Source organism: Coloeus monedula (assembly GCF_965178545.1).
Source record: "Coloeus monedula genome assembly, chromosome: 6".
Classification (NCBI taxonomy): domain Eukaryota; kingdom Metazoa; phylum Chordata; class Aves; order Passeriformes; family Corvidae; genus Coloeus; species Coloeus monedula.
In genome coordinates, this window is record NC_138786.1 from 37,501,337 (window position 1) to 37,518,052 (window position 16,716).

Sequence of the window (16,716 nt, forward strand, 5' to 3'; positions counted from 1 at the left end):
CTCCTGTCCAGTTGTGGAAGGGAACAACAGAATGGCTTTGGTGGGTGCGCAGGGTTAACCCACTACAGTAACCTCGTCCTGTCACCACATGCTCTTGTAAAAAAGTCCCTTTCCTGCTTTCTTGTAAGCTCCCTTCAGCTACTGGATGGCCATAATTAGGTCAGCCCAAAGCCTTCTCTTCTCCAGGCTGAACAATTCCAATTTTCTCAGTCTTTCCTCATAAGAGAGGTGCTCCATCCCTCTAATCTTCATGGTCATTCTCTGGACTCACTGCAGCAGGTCCATGTCCTTCCTGTGCTGGGACCCCAGAGCTGATGCAGCACTGTAGGTGGGGTCTCATCAGAGCAGAGCAGAGGGGCAGAATCCCCTCCCTCTCCCTGCTGCCCACGCTGCTCTGGATGCAGCCCAGGACACACTTGGCTCTCTGGGTTGCCAGTGCCCGTGGCTGGGTCATGTCCAGCCTCTCACCCAGCAGCACCCCCAAGTCCTTCTGGGCAGGGCTGCTCTCCATCTGTTCATCCCCAGCCTGTGCTGATACCTGGGGCTGTCCTGACCCAGGTGCAGCACCAGCACTTGGTCTTGTTAAAACACATGAGAATCCCATGTGCCCACTTCTCATGCTTGCTTGTTCATCCCCCTGGAGGGCATCCCATCCTTCAGGTGTGGCAACCACACCACTCAGCTTGGTGTCATCTGCAAATGTGCTGAGGGTGCACTCAATCCCTCTGTCTGTGTCATTGATGAAGACATTAAATAACACTTGTCCCAAAACAGATCCCTGAGGACACCACTTGTCACTGATGTCCATCAGGACTCTGAGCCATTGAGCACTACCCTCCGGATGTGACCATTCAACCAGTTTCTAATCCATCTAACAGTCCACTCATCAAATCCATCTCTCTCCAGCTTAGAGAGAATGATGTTAGGAGGGAGCCTGTCAAAGGCTTTACAGAAGTGCAGATAAATGACATCTGCAGCCCTTCCCCTGCCCACTGACAGAGTCATTCCATCACACAGAAGGTCACAGGGTTGGTCAGGCAGGACTTGCCCTGGGTGAAGCTGTGCTGGCTGTCTAGAACCACCTCCCTGCCCTCCGTGTGCCTTAGCACAGCTTCTGGAGGATCTGTTCCATGACCTTCCCAGGCACAGAGATGAGGCTGACAGAGTGGTAGTTTCCATGGTCCTCCTTTCTACCCTTTATAGATGGGTTCAATATTTCCTTTCCAGTAACTTGGGACTGCAATGACTTTTCATGGAGTCATAGAGAGTGACTTGGCAATTAAAAACAGAAAGGTAGTGGAGTGTCCTCTGGAGATAGACAGATTACACTCATAAGCACACACAGACCATACAGATAAATTCAGATTCTTTTGGCTTGCTGAAGTCCCCTCAGGCCTCAGCAGAGCTTAAAGTTCCTGAAAAAAAGAGACCAGAAAGTACCAGTTCTTGTCATTCACACAGTCTAGATGAACAGTTCAGCCTGCAATAGCAGGCAAGTAGGGTATATGAACACATCCCTGGTGCTCCAGCCATGATCTTCTCAAACAGGTGGCTAAACAATTACAGCATAAAATTGCCTAGCTGTCATTTTGAAGGACTTCAGTCTTTATGCTGTAGCTAACTTTTCTATCAATAACTGCATACAAACCAAAGGACACAGGTCAGCTTATAGCGATCACCCTTTAATCCCCAAATCTGCACTAAGTGATGACATGGGGCTCCTGTGGTTGAAACTATGAGCATCAGCTCTACCTTGTCTCAGGGACAAGAACATGCCTGGGTGAGTAGTGCCAGAGAGAGAACTAGCAGGGGTAGCTGGGAACACCAGCCCCACAATGAGCGATCAGAGCCATATAGCAAATGCCCAAAGTACACCTCTCCCTTCTTTTCAGGCAGCTCCACTGGGGATTTCTCTGTGCTGGCATTTGATCAACAAAAAGAGAGGGAAAGTGTTGCCTTCATTCAGTGGATTGTCTTTATGCCTCAAAATTGTGAAAATGGGTTTTCAGAGTAGCCCTTGAGCCTTCACGCAATCCAATCCCAAGTAAAGGCACTAAAGCATAAGCAAGGGGGAAGTACAAGTAAGCCTAAGTAGAGGGAAGAGAAATCCACTGCTTACCTAGAAGCAATTCTAGCAAACAGAGCAAGCACAGCACCTTTTCAGGACCAGCCCCTCTTTTTAATGAAGCATTAACTAAGCAAATACAGTCAACACCAGCAGGAACCAAAGAGTGAGTCAGACAAATCATGTTATGTATGCACCACTATTACACCATAATTCCAAGGTAAATCCTTACTGGTTTTGCAGGCCAAAATGGATCAAAATGACCTAAAATTGCTTCAAATATTTGCTGTGGAAAATCAGGGCCCTTTATAATATAGACCTTATTGCTGTTCCAACTAAGACTATGCTCAGAACTAAAATGTATTTTGACAGATAGTAAAACAAAGGATTCCAGGAGCATCTATAACACAGACAAAGGCTGAACACTGGACTCAACTTTAGAAAACAAGTCTACATGGGAAAAATAAGGCTGTCAAAACTTCCTGGGACAGAAGGGAGGCTGAGGTCAGAGCTACAGCACTGAATGAACTGATGTGACAGGATAGCAACAAATGGTCAGCTTAAGTACACTTCCATCTACTGACAGATGATGCTTTTGATTTCCAAGAGAAAAATATACAAATAAACCTTCCATTACTATAAGCATCAACACCTACCAAGGAGAAAAAAAGATAAGGGCATAATTTCTAGCTCATCCCAGTATCAAAATCCCATTCACATGTCTCTTTCATCCAGACCATATATTAACTAAAAGTAATGTATCTCAAAAAAAAAAAAAAAAAAAAAAGAAACTATGACAGAAAAATTCTTAAAGTTGTAGGCGAGGAATCACTGTTCACAATGACCTATTTGCAGTGGAACAAGCAAAAAGATAACAGTGAGTTTTTAATACAGAAAAGACTGTTCTTTAATAGGTTTTTATTCTTTCAAATCAGAAAATAACTGCAAATCTCCGAAGTTCAGGTTTCTATTTAGGCCCTTCTTCTAATAAACACGAAAGTGAAATAAAAATCTTTTTAGATTTTCATTTCTAGGGAGCTGTATTAACATCACACTGGGCACTTCCTAAAGTACTTCAAATGCGTACTTTAGAAGAGTGATTAGGGACTACTTAGTGAATTAATAAGGTCATTCTGTGTTACTCCTTAGTGAAAGACGACTTCAAGTTAATGAGGTTACTCTACAACCCACACTACTGCTCTTGCTAATTACTTTAAGTCTTGCAGCTCTCAGTATCCACCCAACCTCATTCCTGTACTCCCAGGAGAAGAGCTGCTGTTACTTACTATCTTCCAAGTTTTCCACCCACCATGTTTCAAAGATCTTGCTGAAAGACAGGTTTGTCCAAAATAGGTAATATTCCATGTCAATATTTCCCATTTATATTCTGATCTATTAAGATTAGGGCACTAGAGCATTCTCTGTTCCCTGCACTGACATTAAGAAGTTAACCACATTTAAAAGTGCTGATTCTGTATAATTTATATTTAAATAAATACATTTATACTTTCAGTGTTAAAATGAGTTATTAGGTTGTAAACAGCATAATACATAAATTCTTTAATATGTGTTCTTTCTCTGCAAAAAATTTACCTCATCTAAAAACTTTTTCTAAATATCATAATCATCTTGATGTCAAGAAAGTCTAAGAAAATTTGTCAGTATAATTATATTACTACAGCATTTACAGCACTATAATCAGCATACTCCATATGCTGACACACTTCTGAACCTTTACACATACACCCACCTCTTTAGGAACAGAAATATCCATATGGATACAAAATTCTTAAATAGCTACAGCAGTAAGCTCCTGCCAGCACTAATCCCTAAACTCTAATGAAGTGACTCAGCTGATTTTACAGCTTGCCAATGTAAAAAGATACCAAGGAAGTAAAAATAGGCACTGTAAACTCAATTTTGTAACTACATTTCATATTTTAATGCACTTAAAATCTTTAGCTAAAACAAACAATAATGGTAAAGACTACACTAGTGCTGTGCTTAAAAAAACCCGAAAGAAGGAAAAAAGACCAGTTCAGTTAATCCCCCAAACAGTTAACAACTACTGCTAGCATGAGGGTGTGTTACTCAATTCCAAAGTAACCGCTGGATTCAGCTGGATTCAGTCGATGGGGAGCCCCTGGCATGTGACAAAGCCTTCAGCGAAGCCGCCCTGTCCAAGACATGTGACTTGCGGCAGAAAACCAAGCTCAGCTGCCTGCTAGCAATAGCTGCATCTTTATCGCATTCCATCTGCTGAGACCAGTTAAAAGTGGGAAATAAGGAATTGTATGTGTCTACACTCCTTAATATATAATAATTTTAAATATAAACTAAAGTACTGAAGTTAAATCTCATTAGTAACAGTTTTTGAGGGAAAATACACCAGATAAACATTTACAACAACGTCACACAACTCAAACTTTTAAGAACATCCTGCACAACTGATTTTTCTTAAAGCAAAAGTAGTTTCAACTCATTTTTGACTAATGATTGTTTTTCCTTTCTGTAGTTCTTTCTACAGGAAGAGATCTCAGACTTTCCCTCATTGTTTCTTTCGCCAAAAGGCTGGTTTTTTTCCAGATATGAACCAAAACCAACACAGAGTAATCAAGACCTTCCACAAAAGACCCACACACCTGCACTGCCTGTATGTATTCTTCTGGATTCATTACCAGAACATATTTGGCACTGCTTTCCTATAATACTGTTATAATACAAATAAAATCCAGAAAACATCTACTCATGTATAAAACTTTAGACATACCATACTATATTTTAAAGGTACAAAGAAAAAGCAACTAAAAATAAACTGGCAATTTAGGAACTTTTACCAGAATTACAAAACATTAAAACTTGCACAATTCTGAATCTCTACTTCTGACTGCAATCAGAGCTCAGGCCAATAAAATTAAGCTGGAGAATTAACAATTCCATCCTGTATCCATTCCAGGAGAAAATCCACTTTATTAGAAATTAAAAGAAATTAATTTAGAATTCGAATTTGACATTTAAAAACACTTTCAAACTTTCTTTTAGCTAAATAAATGACAGAGCTGAACCCTCTTCTGAGAGTTCATTATTAGGCAGGAAGACAATTAATATTAGACATTTAGTATTCAACTACACATTCAATAAATATCAGTTGTGTAAAATGAAAAATAAGAAAAATCCATATGAGGAAACAGTTTCCACAGGATAGGTATTTCTGTATTTCTAAATAAATTGTCATTTCGTTTATTCCTGAATTTATAAAGGATGTGCTAGGCTGCCTTTTGCATTTTTCAGCATCTTATAAAAGCTGTGCCATACCTCAGGGTAGTGATTCCACATGTTTGTTCTCCAGTCTCCAGCATTTTGTAAATATTTTACAGAAACTTAGTCCACAATAGCTGAATAAATTAAAGAATGTGAAACTGCAGGTCATCCTGCCTATGATTTCCACTAGTAATAACCTCAATTGTGCAAAAAAGGTAATGCTTTGAGTATGCATTACATCTGTCAACATTTCAAAAGGAAATTCACAATTAAAACAAAAAGCTTTTGTATGTGTGCCTAAACATGCACATCTCCTCACTAGCTTCTACTGGATTCCCAGGTGCCCAAAACCAGAACTGACTTGCACAAGAAAACTTCCACTTCCCTATTAGCAATCTACTTAACATCTGTGCTATCTATACCTCTTCTTAAGAGGCCAGTATTAAAATCACTTGACCAGTAGTCATGCAAGAAAGGAAGCCTGTGATTTGAAATTCCTGTAACATCTCTTTTATTGATCTCATCCAATCTATTAGGAGCTGACACTTTCAAAAGGTCATTAGCCTGCTGCCTTAACATTCTACCCCAACTTTTGCACAGTACTTGCAAGAATCAGTTCAGTTTTATCTCACACACAAAATTCTGAACAAAACAAAGGATACTACTAGAAAAAAAATTTTTAAATGCCACACTAGTAAATAGTGACAATGTGATGAGCTGTCTGGACTACCCAGAGGCATGGGCTCATTTAAACAAAATGTGCTTTAACACACGCAGATGTCAAGTTACGGATCTTAGTCTAGGTAATACATTGAGCCATACCTAAGCAGCAAGCACTCACATCCTTGAAAGCAACTCTGAAGACAGATAACTAAAGCCACACTTACTGTACAAAGTTTTGGAAACATCTGACTACACTTGGCATGTTTAACTGTTAATAGTAAGTTAAAGGCACTAGGATAAACAGCATGGATGAAGGCAACACTGGAAAGTATTTCTGAAGAACTTGTAACCTGAAGAACTAGAGAAGGGGAGGAAGATCAAGAGCTGATGAAATCTTTTGTGTGCAGGTACATTCACAGTAAGAACACTACTGGCTTTTAATCTAAATAGGAAAAGGCAAACTGACTTCTGTCTCCAGAATGCATAAGTCTGGCCAATTCATATGGAAAAGAGCAAGCAAATTTCAACAACAAAGACAGCTTAGGCAGCAGACTTAATAGTAAAAGAGAGGGTAAAACTACGGTAGGATGCCCTCTCAGCAGCATTAGCTACACATTATGCTTGTATCAAACAAGATGCTCAATCCAGTAATAACCACATGAAATATAAGGACCAGGACAGAAGAGAGGACATCAATTCAGACTTAATCTTCCCTTCTGGCCTTTGCAACCATTAAGATTCTCAAAATAACTACACAAGGTTAATTAATCTCCACAATACCAGTGATAGTGAGGCCATTAATTCCCATTTTACAAAGAGCAACCAGAAAGACATTAGTATTATAAAATTCTTATAACTGAAAAAGAGAAAAAACCAAAAACAACAACAACAAAACAGCCTTAAAAATCAGGAATAATTCTAAATATTACGTTGTAACAAGACTGCTCCCTGAAAAATACAGAGCACACCCCTACTTCCATCTCAGAAAATCACACTATAGGATGCTGAAGATCCCGCTATATTGGAGGCCACAGAGTAATTTACGCCAGTGCTGGTATTTCACTGGTGCCATACCCCTCTGCCTTCATTAAAGAAAAAAAAGCTTGGTAGGAATCACATGAGACTTGCCATTATAAAGGTTACAAAATTTCATTTGGGAGAGATGTCTGCATTAGTCCAAACACTAAGAACATATACTCTGCATGGTTTAAAATAATGAAAGCCTATTGTTGACATCAATACTTATTCTGATTCACTCATTGCTGCACTCCAGCACAAAAGCATAACAATGGTCTGGCTTTATTTTTTCCTTAAAATAACAAAATGAGCAAATCTGTAGGACATAAAATGTGAAAACACCTTGGTACCAACAGAGCTGCTCTCTCGGCCTGTTAGTTCTTCCACAGTTGTCAGACCTGTTCAAGGGCACTTTACTGTCTGAATTACAAAGATGTTTTTACAGGCAGCCCACATTGCAAGTATATTCCTGAAAAACAGCAGTTTGGATTCTTATACCTATCTCTAAAAGAAGTATTGTTTTTCTCTATATATCTAATTTTGATTTTCTGGAGTTTTACAATCCTGATAAAGACAGCGGAACGTAGTTTTAAGCAATCAGGTGGCAGTAAAGCTAAACTGTTTCACATTAACAGTCTCACATCAGCAGTCTTCGCTCACTAGGATTTTCCTCTTCTTAGCAAATACAAGGTACGTTTTCCCTGGTGAATAGATACTTTGGAAAGAACAAGGTTTAGTGTGAATTAAAGTAAACATATTTGATTTAAAAAATAAACTGAAAGTATTTCTATTTTACACATTAGAACCCTAAAATATGATCCTTTGTATAATTTGTTTTTATTTGTCAAATGAGCTGGTAACTCCCAGTAATTTTTTGCTTACCAAATCTGCTCATGCTAAATATACAGAGGTGACTTACAGAGCAGCCAAAGAGGAAGATATGTTTTCTCTTTCTGAGCATTAATAAGGCCCATTTCATCTGCTGTGTAAAAAATATTTTAAGCAGGTCTTACTTTGTTATACTAGTGCCTTTTTCTACAACTTCTCATTGTAATTAATTGCTAAGTACTTTAACACTGACAGACAGCAACAAAAAGTCCAACCAGAAGAATTTTAATTTTATTTCACCAAAAAAAGTGAGGTGAGAAAGTAATAAATTGAAACACCTATGTAGAAAAGGGTTACATTAATAATGTGAGATTGTAACTAAGAGCCTCTACATACATTTAAACCATTACAGGTAGTTTAAAAGACCAAAAAAAAGTCCATCATTTCAATTCAGTTTATATTAAATGCATTCTTTAAACTTCTGTTCAAGTGGATTTAATAGCACACAATTTAACGACAATTTGGGATTAACACTTATAATCACAACAGTTTTGCTGTTTTACTCCATCTCAACTACTTAACAGAAGCTACTGGCTTTTGCTGGTGGTAAAATGTTAGCCATTCTTCATGCAAAGTGACTAGCAATGTCTGTGACTCATTATCACCAGAAGATGAATATGCCACTGATTTTTGTAATGTTTACATATGAGTAACTTCCAAAATAATTTAATTGGATGTAATATGTAAATCTGGGAAGACATAAAGAAACATCAATTATTTGGCAGCACTACCTGTTAATCAGCTGCATACCCCAAAATCTGCTGTGATGCTGCTAGAACTCCGCAAGAATATGTAATACACCACCTTGCACATGTGCCTGCTTCCGGTTTTGAGCTGATCTGAAACACTAGTTTCAATATCCATTACTCTTGTACAAAGGTAAATTATTAGCTTTATCATTAGCTATATCATTTCCTTCAGAGCACGTTTGCAAAGTAACCCTGTTTCTTTACTGAAAAAATGAAGTACAAGATTCTGAATCCAACATTTCAATACTTTTTTTTCCCTCCAACTTTGTGCTTTCTTTGCTAAGTAAGATTGTATATTCCCCTTAACTGCTTAAGAAAGCAGTATGGAAACTGTGTTGTGGTTTTAGAGATGGTGCACAGCGCTCATGTCAATATTTTTAATGTGGTCTTGTTTCACAGCTTTGCCAGTCCTCACCATATGCAGCTTTTAATCACCAGACGTACTTCACTAAAATGATGAGCTTTTTCTTAGCTTACATCACAAAAGCAAATAATTTCTTATGTAAAAGTGGACTAATACTTAATATTTAAAGTCACTCTAACTACGCTCTGAAAAACACCTCATTTAATTCTCCAAGAAACTGTTTTAAAAGTTCATGTCACAGTTGTTGAGTTTCATAAATGAAAAATTTTCCTTAAAGCTTTGTCAACATATAACAAATAGCAATAAACAATTACAAGACCTTCAGATAACATGCGCACAGCATCCAAAAACTTGGAAATGCTTTCTTAGTAGACCAAAAAAAAAATTTGTGAAGTCTAGAGGCTGGTTTTCTTACCAACAGAAAAATACATCTATGTTCTAGATCAGGCATGCACTGAAAATAGTTCCTGTAAAATGGGGGTTTAGCAGCCCTTCTGTCACAAAGTAGATCTCATATTTCAGCAAATAATAATTCCATTAAAAAACAAGCTGAAAAGGAACTCTAAAATATTACCCACAATTACTTTAGTTACCCTCTCAGCACATGACCATTTTGACTATTTGAACTGCCATTTGCAAAGATTTTAAAAATACTTTTCAAGATATCATCTATTTCTTACAGAGTTCCAAAATAAATAAAATCACCTTGAAATGCAGGCACCCATAAGCACCCAAGACAATCATTGAGAATTTCTCCACTGAAGACTGTATACCTTTCTCTGTTTCTCCCATACTTCCAGTTATGCAGTTCCACCTCCAGTGCTCATCAGAGACCTCTCTACATGCTGTAACTCACTGTAACAGCAGAAAACTAACAAACTTCTTCAGCAGGTTTAAAGAGCAGCTTGCACTTCCAGGGAATTAGAGGAGTCCAGTAAGCCTTTACAGTGGCAGGAACACGAGTATGGTTGGGAGGAGTAAAAACGGTGGGTGATAAATGGGAAGAAGGTAACGAGCTACCATGTCAGCTCACCAAATACCATGGTACCAGATCATACACTTCAGTATATTCGCAGAGCCAATAAAAAGTAGTGGTTTTAACATTATTGCAAAATCACTTCAACAGGCAGAGAACTTTGGTAACTTCTTCCCCTATTTACACTTCATTCTCTTCTATTTGAGGAAAACTTACAAGAGGAAAAGAAATAGAGAACTTAGACCAGTAAAATTAAACGATACCAAGATTCAAAAGAAAAATTAAAAGGCCAAATGGCATTTTAAATATTTTTTCTTTCAGACAAATAATTTTAAAACCCCAACAGTGCAGTAACAGAGCATTCACTATGTACACTTTTAGGAAAAAAAAAGGCACTTGGACTATTTAATTAATTTATATTAAAATAAAAGTCTGTTCTAAATAAGATGCCTAAAACCCACACCTGGTTTATATTTTTAAAAGTTGACATTTCATTCCTGACTCTCAAATACCCAGAAGATAGCAGAATATCCTGAAGCAGGGAGTTCACCCAGATTCATCAGAAAAATTCATTCTTAACTACCAGGTTTTTTTTATACAATGGTGAATTCTGAGGCTCTCTCCACCAGTATCAGTAGCATGAGGACAGACAGGGAAGTCGGATGGATCTCCCTACAGTAAGGCTCTTCAAGTCAAAATTTTACCTGTAAGCTCACCAAGGCACAGAACAGGCAACTTCAAAATCTAAAGCACTGTACAAAATTGTGCTCAATGCTCTGCAACTACTACAAATCCAAATTTTAGAGATGTATTAATTTTACTTTTCCTGCAATAAATGCAGTCATGGGAACCGCTTCTAAGAGCTAAGTCTGAAAACTGTTTCCTTCAGAGCTACAAAACTAAAGTGTAACAGACCGCTACTTTCTCAAATGCTTCCAAATCCACACTCCTAAAAAGCAGCATGTATCTGAAACACACTAGCCATATTTTATCATGAAAAGTGACAGCAATGAAAAAAAAACACGGAAAGGAAGAGAGGCAAGAGCATGAAAATCAGAAGTGAAGAAACCAACGAAAAAAGTAAAAGTTGTGATTGTTTACACTTTTGCTACCTCTTCCAGACTAGTGGTGGGCTCTCACAGAAAGTAGTGTAACAGAAGCAACACTCAAGTAACAGAAGTGATTACATCAGCATTTCATGCAATGAAAAATATGAAAAGGATTGAGTGCAGGAACTGTGCTATATGATGTGTACAAATGCAGTTGAGAAGGAGGGTGGCATGAACAGCAACATGCTCCAAAGAAGGGGCAAAATATTTGTGTGAACAGCTTTTGTTGGTGATTTTTGCTTGGATTTACAGAACTCACAACAACCTACTATATCCCTTGTTAAAAGTATTGTGAGAGTATGGATACTTAAATATATCTAGGTAGTCATTATAGTCCTAGCACAAAAAAAGTTTTTCTCTACCACAAAAAGCCAAACTAAAACCAAACCACACACACAAAACCTAACAAAACCAAAACAGACAAAACAGCCCCCAACAACAAAAGCCCCCTCCCCCAGATCCACACCATTTAATTTAAAGAAATGTATTAAGGAGTTGCAATCAGCTCCTCTGTCAGAACAGGCACTGTGTATCACCCAAACACCACCACACTTTTAATCAGACAAGGGTACTTCACGTGACATTAACAGAAACACTTGATTTCAGTGATCTAAACAGAAGTTCTGTTTGTAAAATGTTTTTGAGGCTGAAAGTTTCTAGGAATGTTAAATATTATAGTCAGCGACAGAAAGGGGAAAACAACATTCCATAAATGAAAGCCAAAACTACTTACGTTTCAAAACAGCGATCCACATTGTCTGACATCAGAAGTAGCATGCAGAGCTGTTCCAGTGCTATTAGCTGCATATCCCTTTCATCCCCCTGCCCCATCTGCAGCCATTCCAGCAACGTGTCTGGATCCACATCTGCCATGGTTTTTTATAAAAAAAAAGCTGCCTCCACTTCAATTAAAAAGTACCAAAAATATCCTTTAATTGTTGAAGCCAGACTAACTTCAGCACAATTAATTTCTCTCTTCAGTCAGCCTCACACTTCTGCAGTTTTCACCTGGCAAGAAAAAGTAAAAAAAGTAATCATCATCACAGTCTTGTCACTAAACTTTCCATATTTGCTCCTCTCTAAAAAGTATAGCATATGTTTGGGCTGAAATTAGGGAAACTTTCACATATTTTATCAGCAAAGGGGTTTTTTTTCAAGCTTTATAAGCTAATGAGTTTGTTCTGTTTTGAGGATAACTCAAAATTAAAGCTAGAAAAATTGTGCTTAACCCTTTTGTGTATTCTTCAAGCTAGGAGAAAGAAAGTGCTATCTTACCCATCCCCCTCCTCTAATATCACTTTATTATAAAGTGTTCAGCTTTATGAGAGATGGATTAACTCCTCATGAAAATATACAAATACAGAAAAATAGTGAATTTCACATTTTAAATAGAAATCCTTAAAACAAAAAACTGAGATGTACAATTACAGACTTGCAGAATTTATGGAAACCTTTTATGAATCCTTCATCTTTTAAAACAGCATTCAAACATAAGGAAAATAGTTTTTTTATGTCAAAGGATAAAAAAGAGAACCTAAGATTCACTTCCATTTTCAAGCACTAGGGGTTTGTTGCGTTATTTGGGGATTTTTTGGAAAAAAAACCCATTTAATTCAAGGCTTTCCAAAAAATCTGGTGAATAATTCAAATAATTCACATACATATAAGGAAAACAACATTATTTGCTGGCCCAATGCCATAGTTGGGCATGCTGAAGACCAAACAAGTCCCTTTTAAATGTTAAGATACTTTTGACATATGTGCTTTCTTTTTGCTTTGCCTTTAACAAACAGTCAAATTCACCTCCCTTGCCCAAGAACACAGCAAACATGACTATTTTCGTATAAAAACTAATGGGTTATAAACCAATCCCTCTAAATTAGACACACAAGAAAAAAAACCACTCTTTTAAAATACAGTTTATGGAAGAAGAATTAGTTTACGAAACTCATAGGTAAATATGAAATACTGGACAGTGTCCCCACAAACCGGGGGGAGGTGATGTGGGAGGGAGAAGCTTGATCTGGACAAAGTCTGCCTACTTGTTTACTTGCTGCTAATGAGTTAATAGTTAAAAAATAACTCCATCAAGGGCATGTCTACAAAAGAGAATCAGAAATTAGTATTATATGAAGGAACATACACCGAACCAGCAATGCTCTTTCAGAATAGCTTCGAATTCAAAGATGTGACATAAGTATAACAGAGAGGATTTTTACATAATTTAGGGTCATAATATTACAGATCACTGAACTACTGCTTGCCAGTTATATATTTGATATTATCTTACTCTAAAAAGTAATTTAATATTAGTAAATTTATTTTCTGTGTTTTAAACAATGCCTATGATTCTCCAAACTGTTTACAGACTACATTTCCTGCTCTGATCCTAAATAAAAATACTTTAAGCCAGTAAAAGTGGGATCGTATTATAAGTATTCTACCTCTCCTTAACACGACTAAGTCGTTATTTCCGGGAGCGGGGAAACGGGTGATAGCGAGAGAAACAAGAAAATTAAGAGACAGTGAAAGTAGGGTAAGTTCGACGCAGGCACCTGCTGCTCTCACATCCCAGACGGGCTGTACAGGAACCACCGCGCAGAACACGGAGCGTGGCGAGGGGCCGGAACTCCCGGGAGAGCCGCACCAGAGCAGGGGCCAGGCCGCAGCCCAACTCATCCCGCGCCGCCCGGGCCTGCTCGCACACACCAGGCGGGCCCCGGGCCCGCGCGGCGCTTTGGGCCCCTTCCCCACACGGCGCCGCCCGGGGCACGGGAGGCACCGCCTCCCCCTCCTCGCCGCCCCCGCACGGGGCACCCGGTGGCGTGAGGGGCTCCCCGGCAGCGCCGCCCCTCTCTGCCCCCGGCCCCTCGTACAGACTTTCCGACCCCCGCCGCCTCCCCCCCGCCCACAGCTCCGGCCCGCTCCCTCCCGGCCCGACAGGCCCGGGCAGCGACGCTCGAGTTCCCGGCGAGCCGCAGGCCGCGCAGGGTGACCCGGCCTGGCTGCTCGGGAAAGGCGCCGTTCCCCAGCGCCGGCCGGAGAGGCCCCACGCCACCCACGCCACCCCCGCCACTCACCTCAGCCTCCCGCAGCCTCCTCGCTGGAGCCGAGCCCTACTCAGCGCCGCGCCGACACCGGGACAGCGGCGCGGCGGCGGCAACCCAAGCCCCGCGGCAGGCGGCGGCCAGCGGCATCCATGGCGCTCCGCCCGGTGCGGGGTGGGCGGGCGGGGCAGGAGACGCGCTCGGGGCGGAGCTGAGGCGGCCGAGCGGCCGCTGGGGGCGCTGCGGGAGCCTCCGCGGAGAAGGTGCCGCTCCCGCGGGCCCGCTCCGCCCCGCGCCGCCGCTGCGGAACTGGGAGAGAGGTCCCGGGGAGCCCCGGTCGCGGCCTGCCCGGCGAAGGGCCCTCGTCGGCTCGGATGGCCTTTCCCTGGATGCGTGGGGATTTTTTTTTTTTTTTTTTTATGGTTTACAGGTCATTTTATTTCTTGCCGTATTCTGATTATTTACTTCAATATAATGTTCTTTACATTTACAGTGGGGCTTATACTTTTCAGGGACCACTCTTGAAAACACTTTGATCCCTCTCCAGCACCTCCATTAAGGGGGATCTGGTGAGCAGATTTAAATGTCGCAGTACTGGGAGGAGGTTTTAGGTTGCTCTTACGGAGTAGTGAGTTTGAAGTGCTGCAACTACGCTGTGTAGCTTGAGACACCTTTTGCAGTAGAGTAGTCCGCTGCCATACGTGCTGCAAAATGCTGTGCAATTACCTTGCAAATGAGTAAAAGACAAAGGAAGCAAATTGCTAGAAATTTTAAATGAAGGATCTTCAAAATAATTTCCTTGTCTGTAGGATGACATCTTTTGCAAAGGAATTTAAGCCTATTAATATAAGTACAGTAAATAAGATTATTGTACATTTGAATGTCACTCCTACCTACATCATAGACATTTCCTGTAATTAGGAGGCTAAAACTACACACTGAACCAAAAGGCAATTGCAGTCATGCTTGGTTAAAACTTGCCAAATGCCGACATTTTTATTGTTCAATATTATAATAACACCTCTAGAAAGTGTTGTCTTTCTTGGTGCAGGTTTTACTCAGAACACAAGAACAGTAGTTCTTTTGTCTCTGTGTCTGATTTCTAAGGCAGCTTAGCCTTCCTGTCTTACCGTATTACATCTCTGTTAACTGCAACTTGCTCCAACCCAGCCGAGATCTACATGTCCTTTGCCTGTGCTTGTCCTTCAGAGGTCAGGAAGACTTCTGATATGCATAAAGTTAAGGACACAAGGCAGTAGGAGGACTGAGTCTACAGTCTTTTCATTTAAAAACTTGGTCTTCTTTAACTTTTCACCAGTGCAGAAGCAGCAGAATTAGGCCAAACTTAGGACACCTGCATTTGCTAAGTGACCTCGCTCTTGTTGCATGATGCTAGAACAGTTGCCTTTGCTTTTTTTTGTGAAGAAAATAACGCTTGAGTGTGACTGACAGTGCCTTTGGAAATTAGGCCACATAGGGTCAACATAGATTGATCTTTGTCGAGTGTTATATTGAGCAATGACCACCATTTTTGCTGAGTATTTGCCTGAAAATTAAAAATTGGCTTTAAAAGAGAAAATGTCAACACAATTCCGTTAAAACAATATTATTAGTTTCTTCTGAAGACCAAAAATAAGCCCCAATTTTTGATTGTAAAGACCAAAAACTTTGAAATCAAACAAACATTTCACTCTTTTCACATAGAATGATGTTTCTGGTTTACGTGTCTGGAAAGATACATGGTTATTTGTGGACAATATGAGGATATAAAATACAGATCAATTTAGGAACAAAATCAACACTTTAAATATTGTACTTGAAAAGAATATGAATCACGGATTTAAAGTACTATTAAGCAGGAATACAAAACTTAAATACTGGAAATAGCTTTCAGTGCTGTACATAGTTATTTCAAAATGGAAAAACATAAATACTTCTATGTCCTGTTGCTTTTATTGCCCGATTTCATATATCCAATTTTTTTTTACTCAAAGAAGTATACTGAAATCAGGATCTTTTTTTCATTGTGATACATTTGCAATGTTTAAGGGTTTGCTAGTGATTTTTGTTCCTTGTTATGCGAGTTCTTCTCACCAGAACAAATCTGAAAAATAATGCTGACTAGATAATTTCTGCTTTATTGATTATATACTTCTTACAATATATATATGTTCATTAACTGGTTAGTACTTTTTTTCACTTCCTGTGCTGATGGGCATTCAAATTATTTTCAACACTCTCTTTTGTCAGAGTACTCCATTGAAGTACAACACAGCAAGTGATACCCCTGAAGTTACTGTTTCAGACTCCCTCTGTGTACAGCACTGATACAGACTAGAACTGCTCTTCAAAAGTGACTGCTCTTTAATGCTCACTAAGAAGGAAATCACTAGCAAGTAAGAGTGCACTTAGCAGATAAGAAAGACATCAGAATAGCTTTCATACAGAATTACTCAAATTCATTTGAATTTTCACACGAGTGAAGGTTTGTTCAGACCCCCAAATTTCCAGCCCATGTCTATCATTCTCTTAGTGCTGGGCCTGAGTCTTCTGAGGAAGAAGAGCTTTTATGTGGAT

General features: G+C 39.5%; 1 protein-coding gene across 12 annotated transcripts in view; it reads right to left on the bottom strand.

Annotated features, from left to right (window-relative positions):
- Positions 1-14,307, bottom strand: part of HECTD1 (HECT domain E3 ubiquitin protein ligase 1) — a 63,272-nt gene extending 48,965 nt beyond the window's left edge. For 11 of the 12 annotated variants that reach the window (XM_082283716.1, XM_082283724.1, XM_082283721.1 and 8 more), the window contains exons 1-2: positions 14,173-14,307; positions 11,826-12,100 (exon numbers count right to left, since the gene is read on the bottom strand). In XM_082283716.1, coding sequence (XP_082139842.1) covers positions 11,826-11,965 — 140 coding nt within the window. In that variant the 5' untranslated portion in view covers positions 11,966-12,100; positions 14,173-14,307. Of the gene's footprint in view, positions 1-11,825; positions 12,101-13,647; positions 13,781-14,172 lie in introns of those variants that run through there. The other variant, XM_082283718.1, reaches the window with a different exon arrangement.
- Between the last annotated feature and the right edge of the window lie 2,409 nt (positions 14,308-16,716).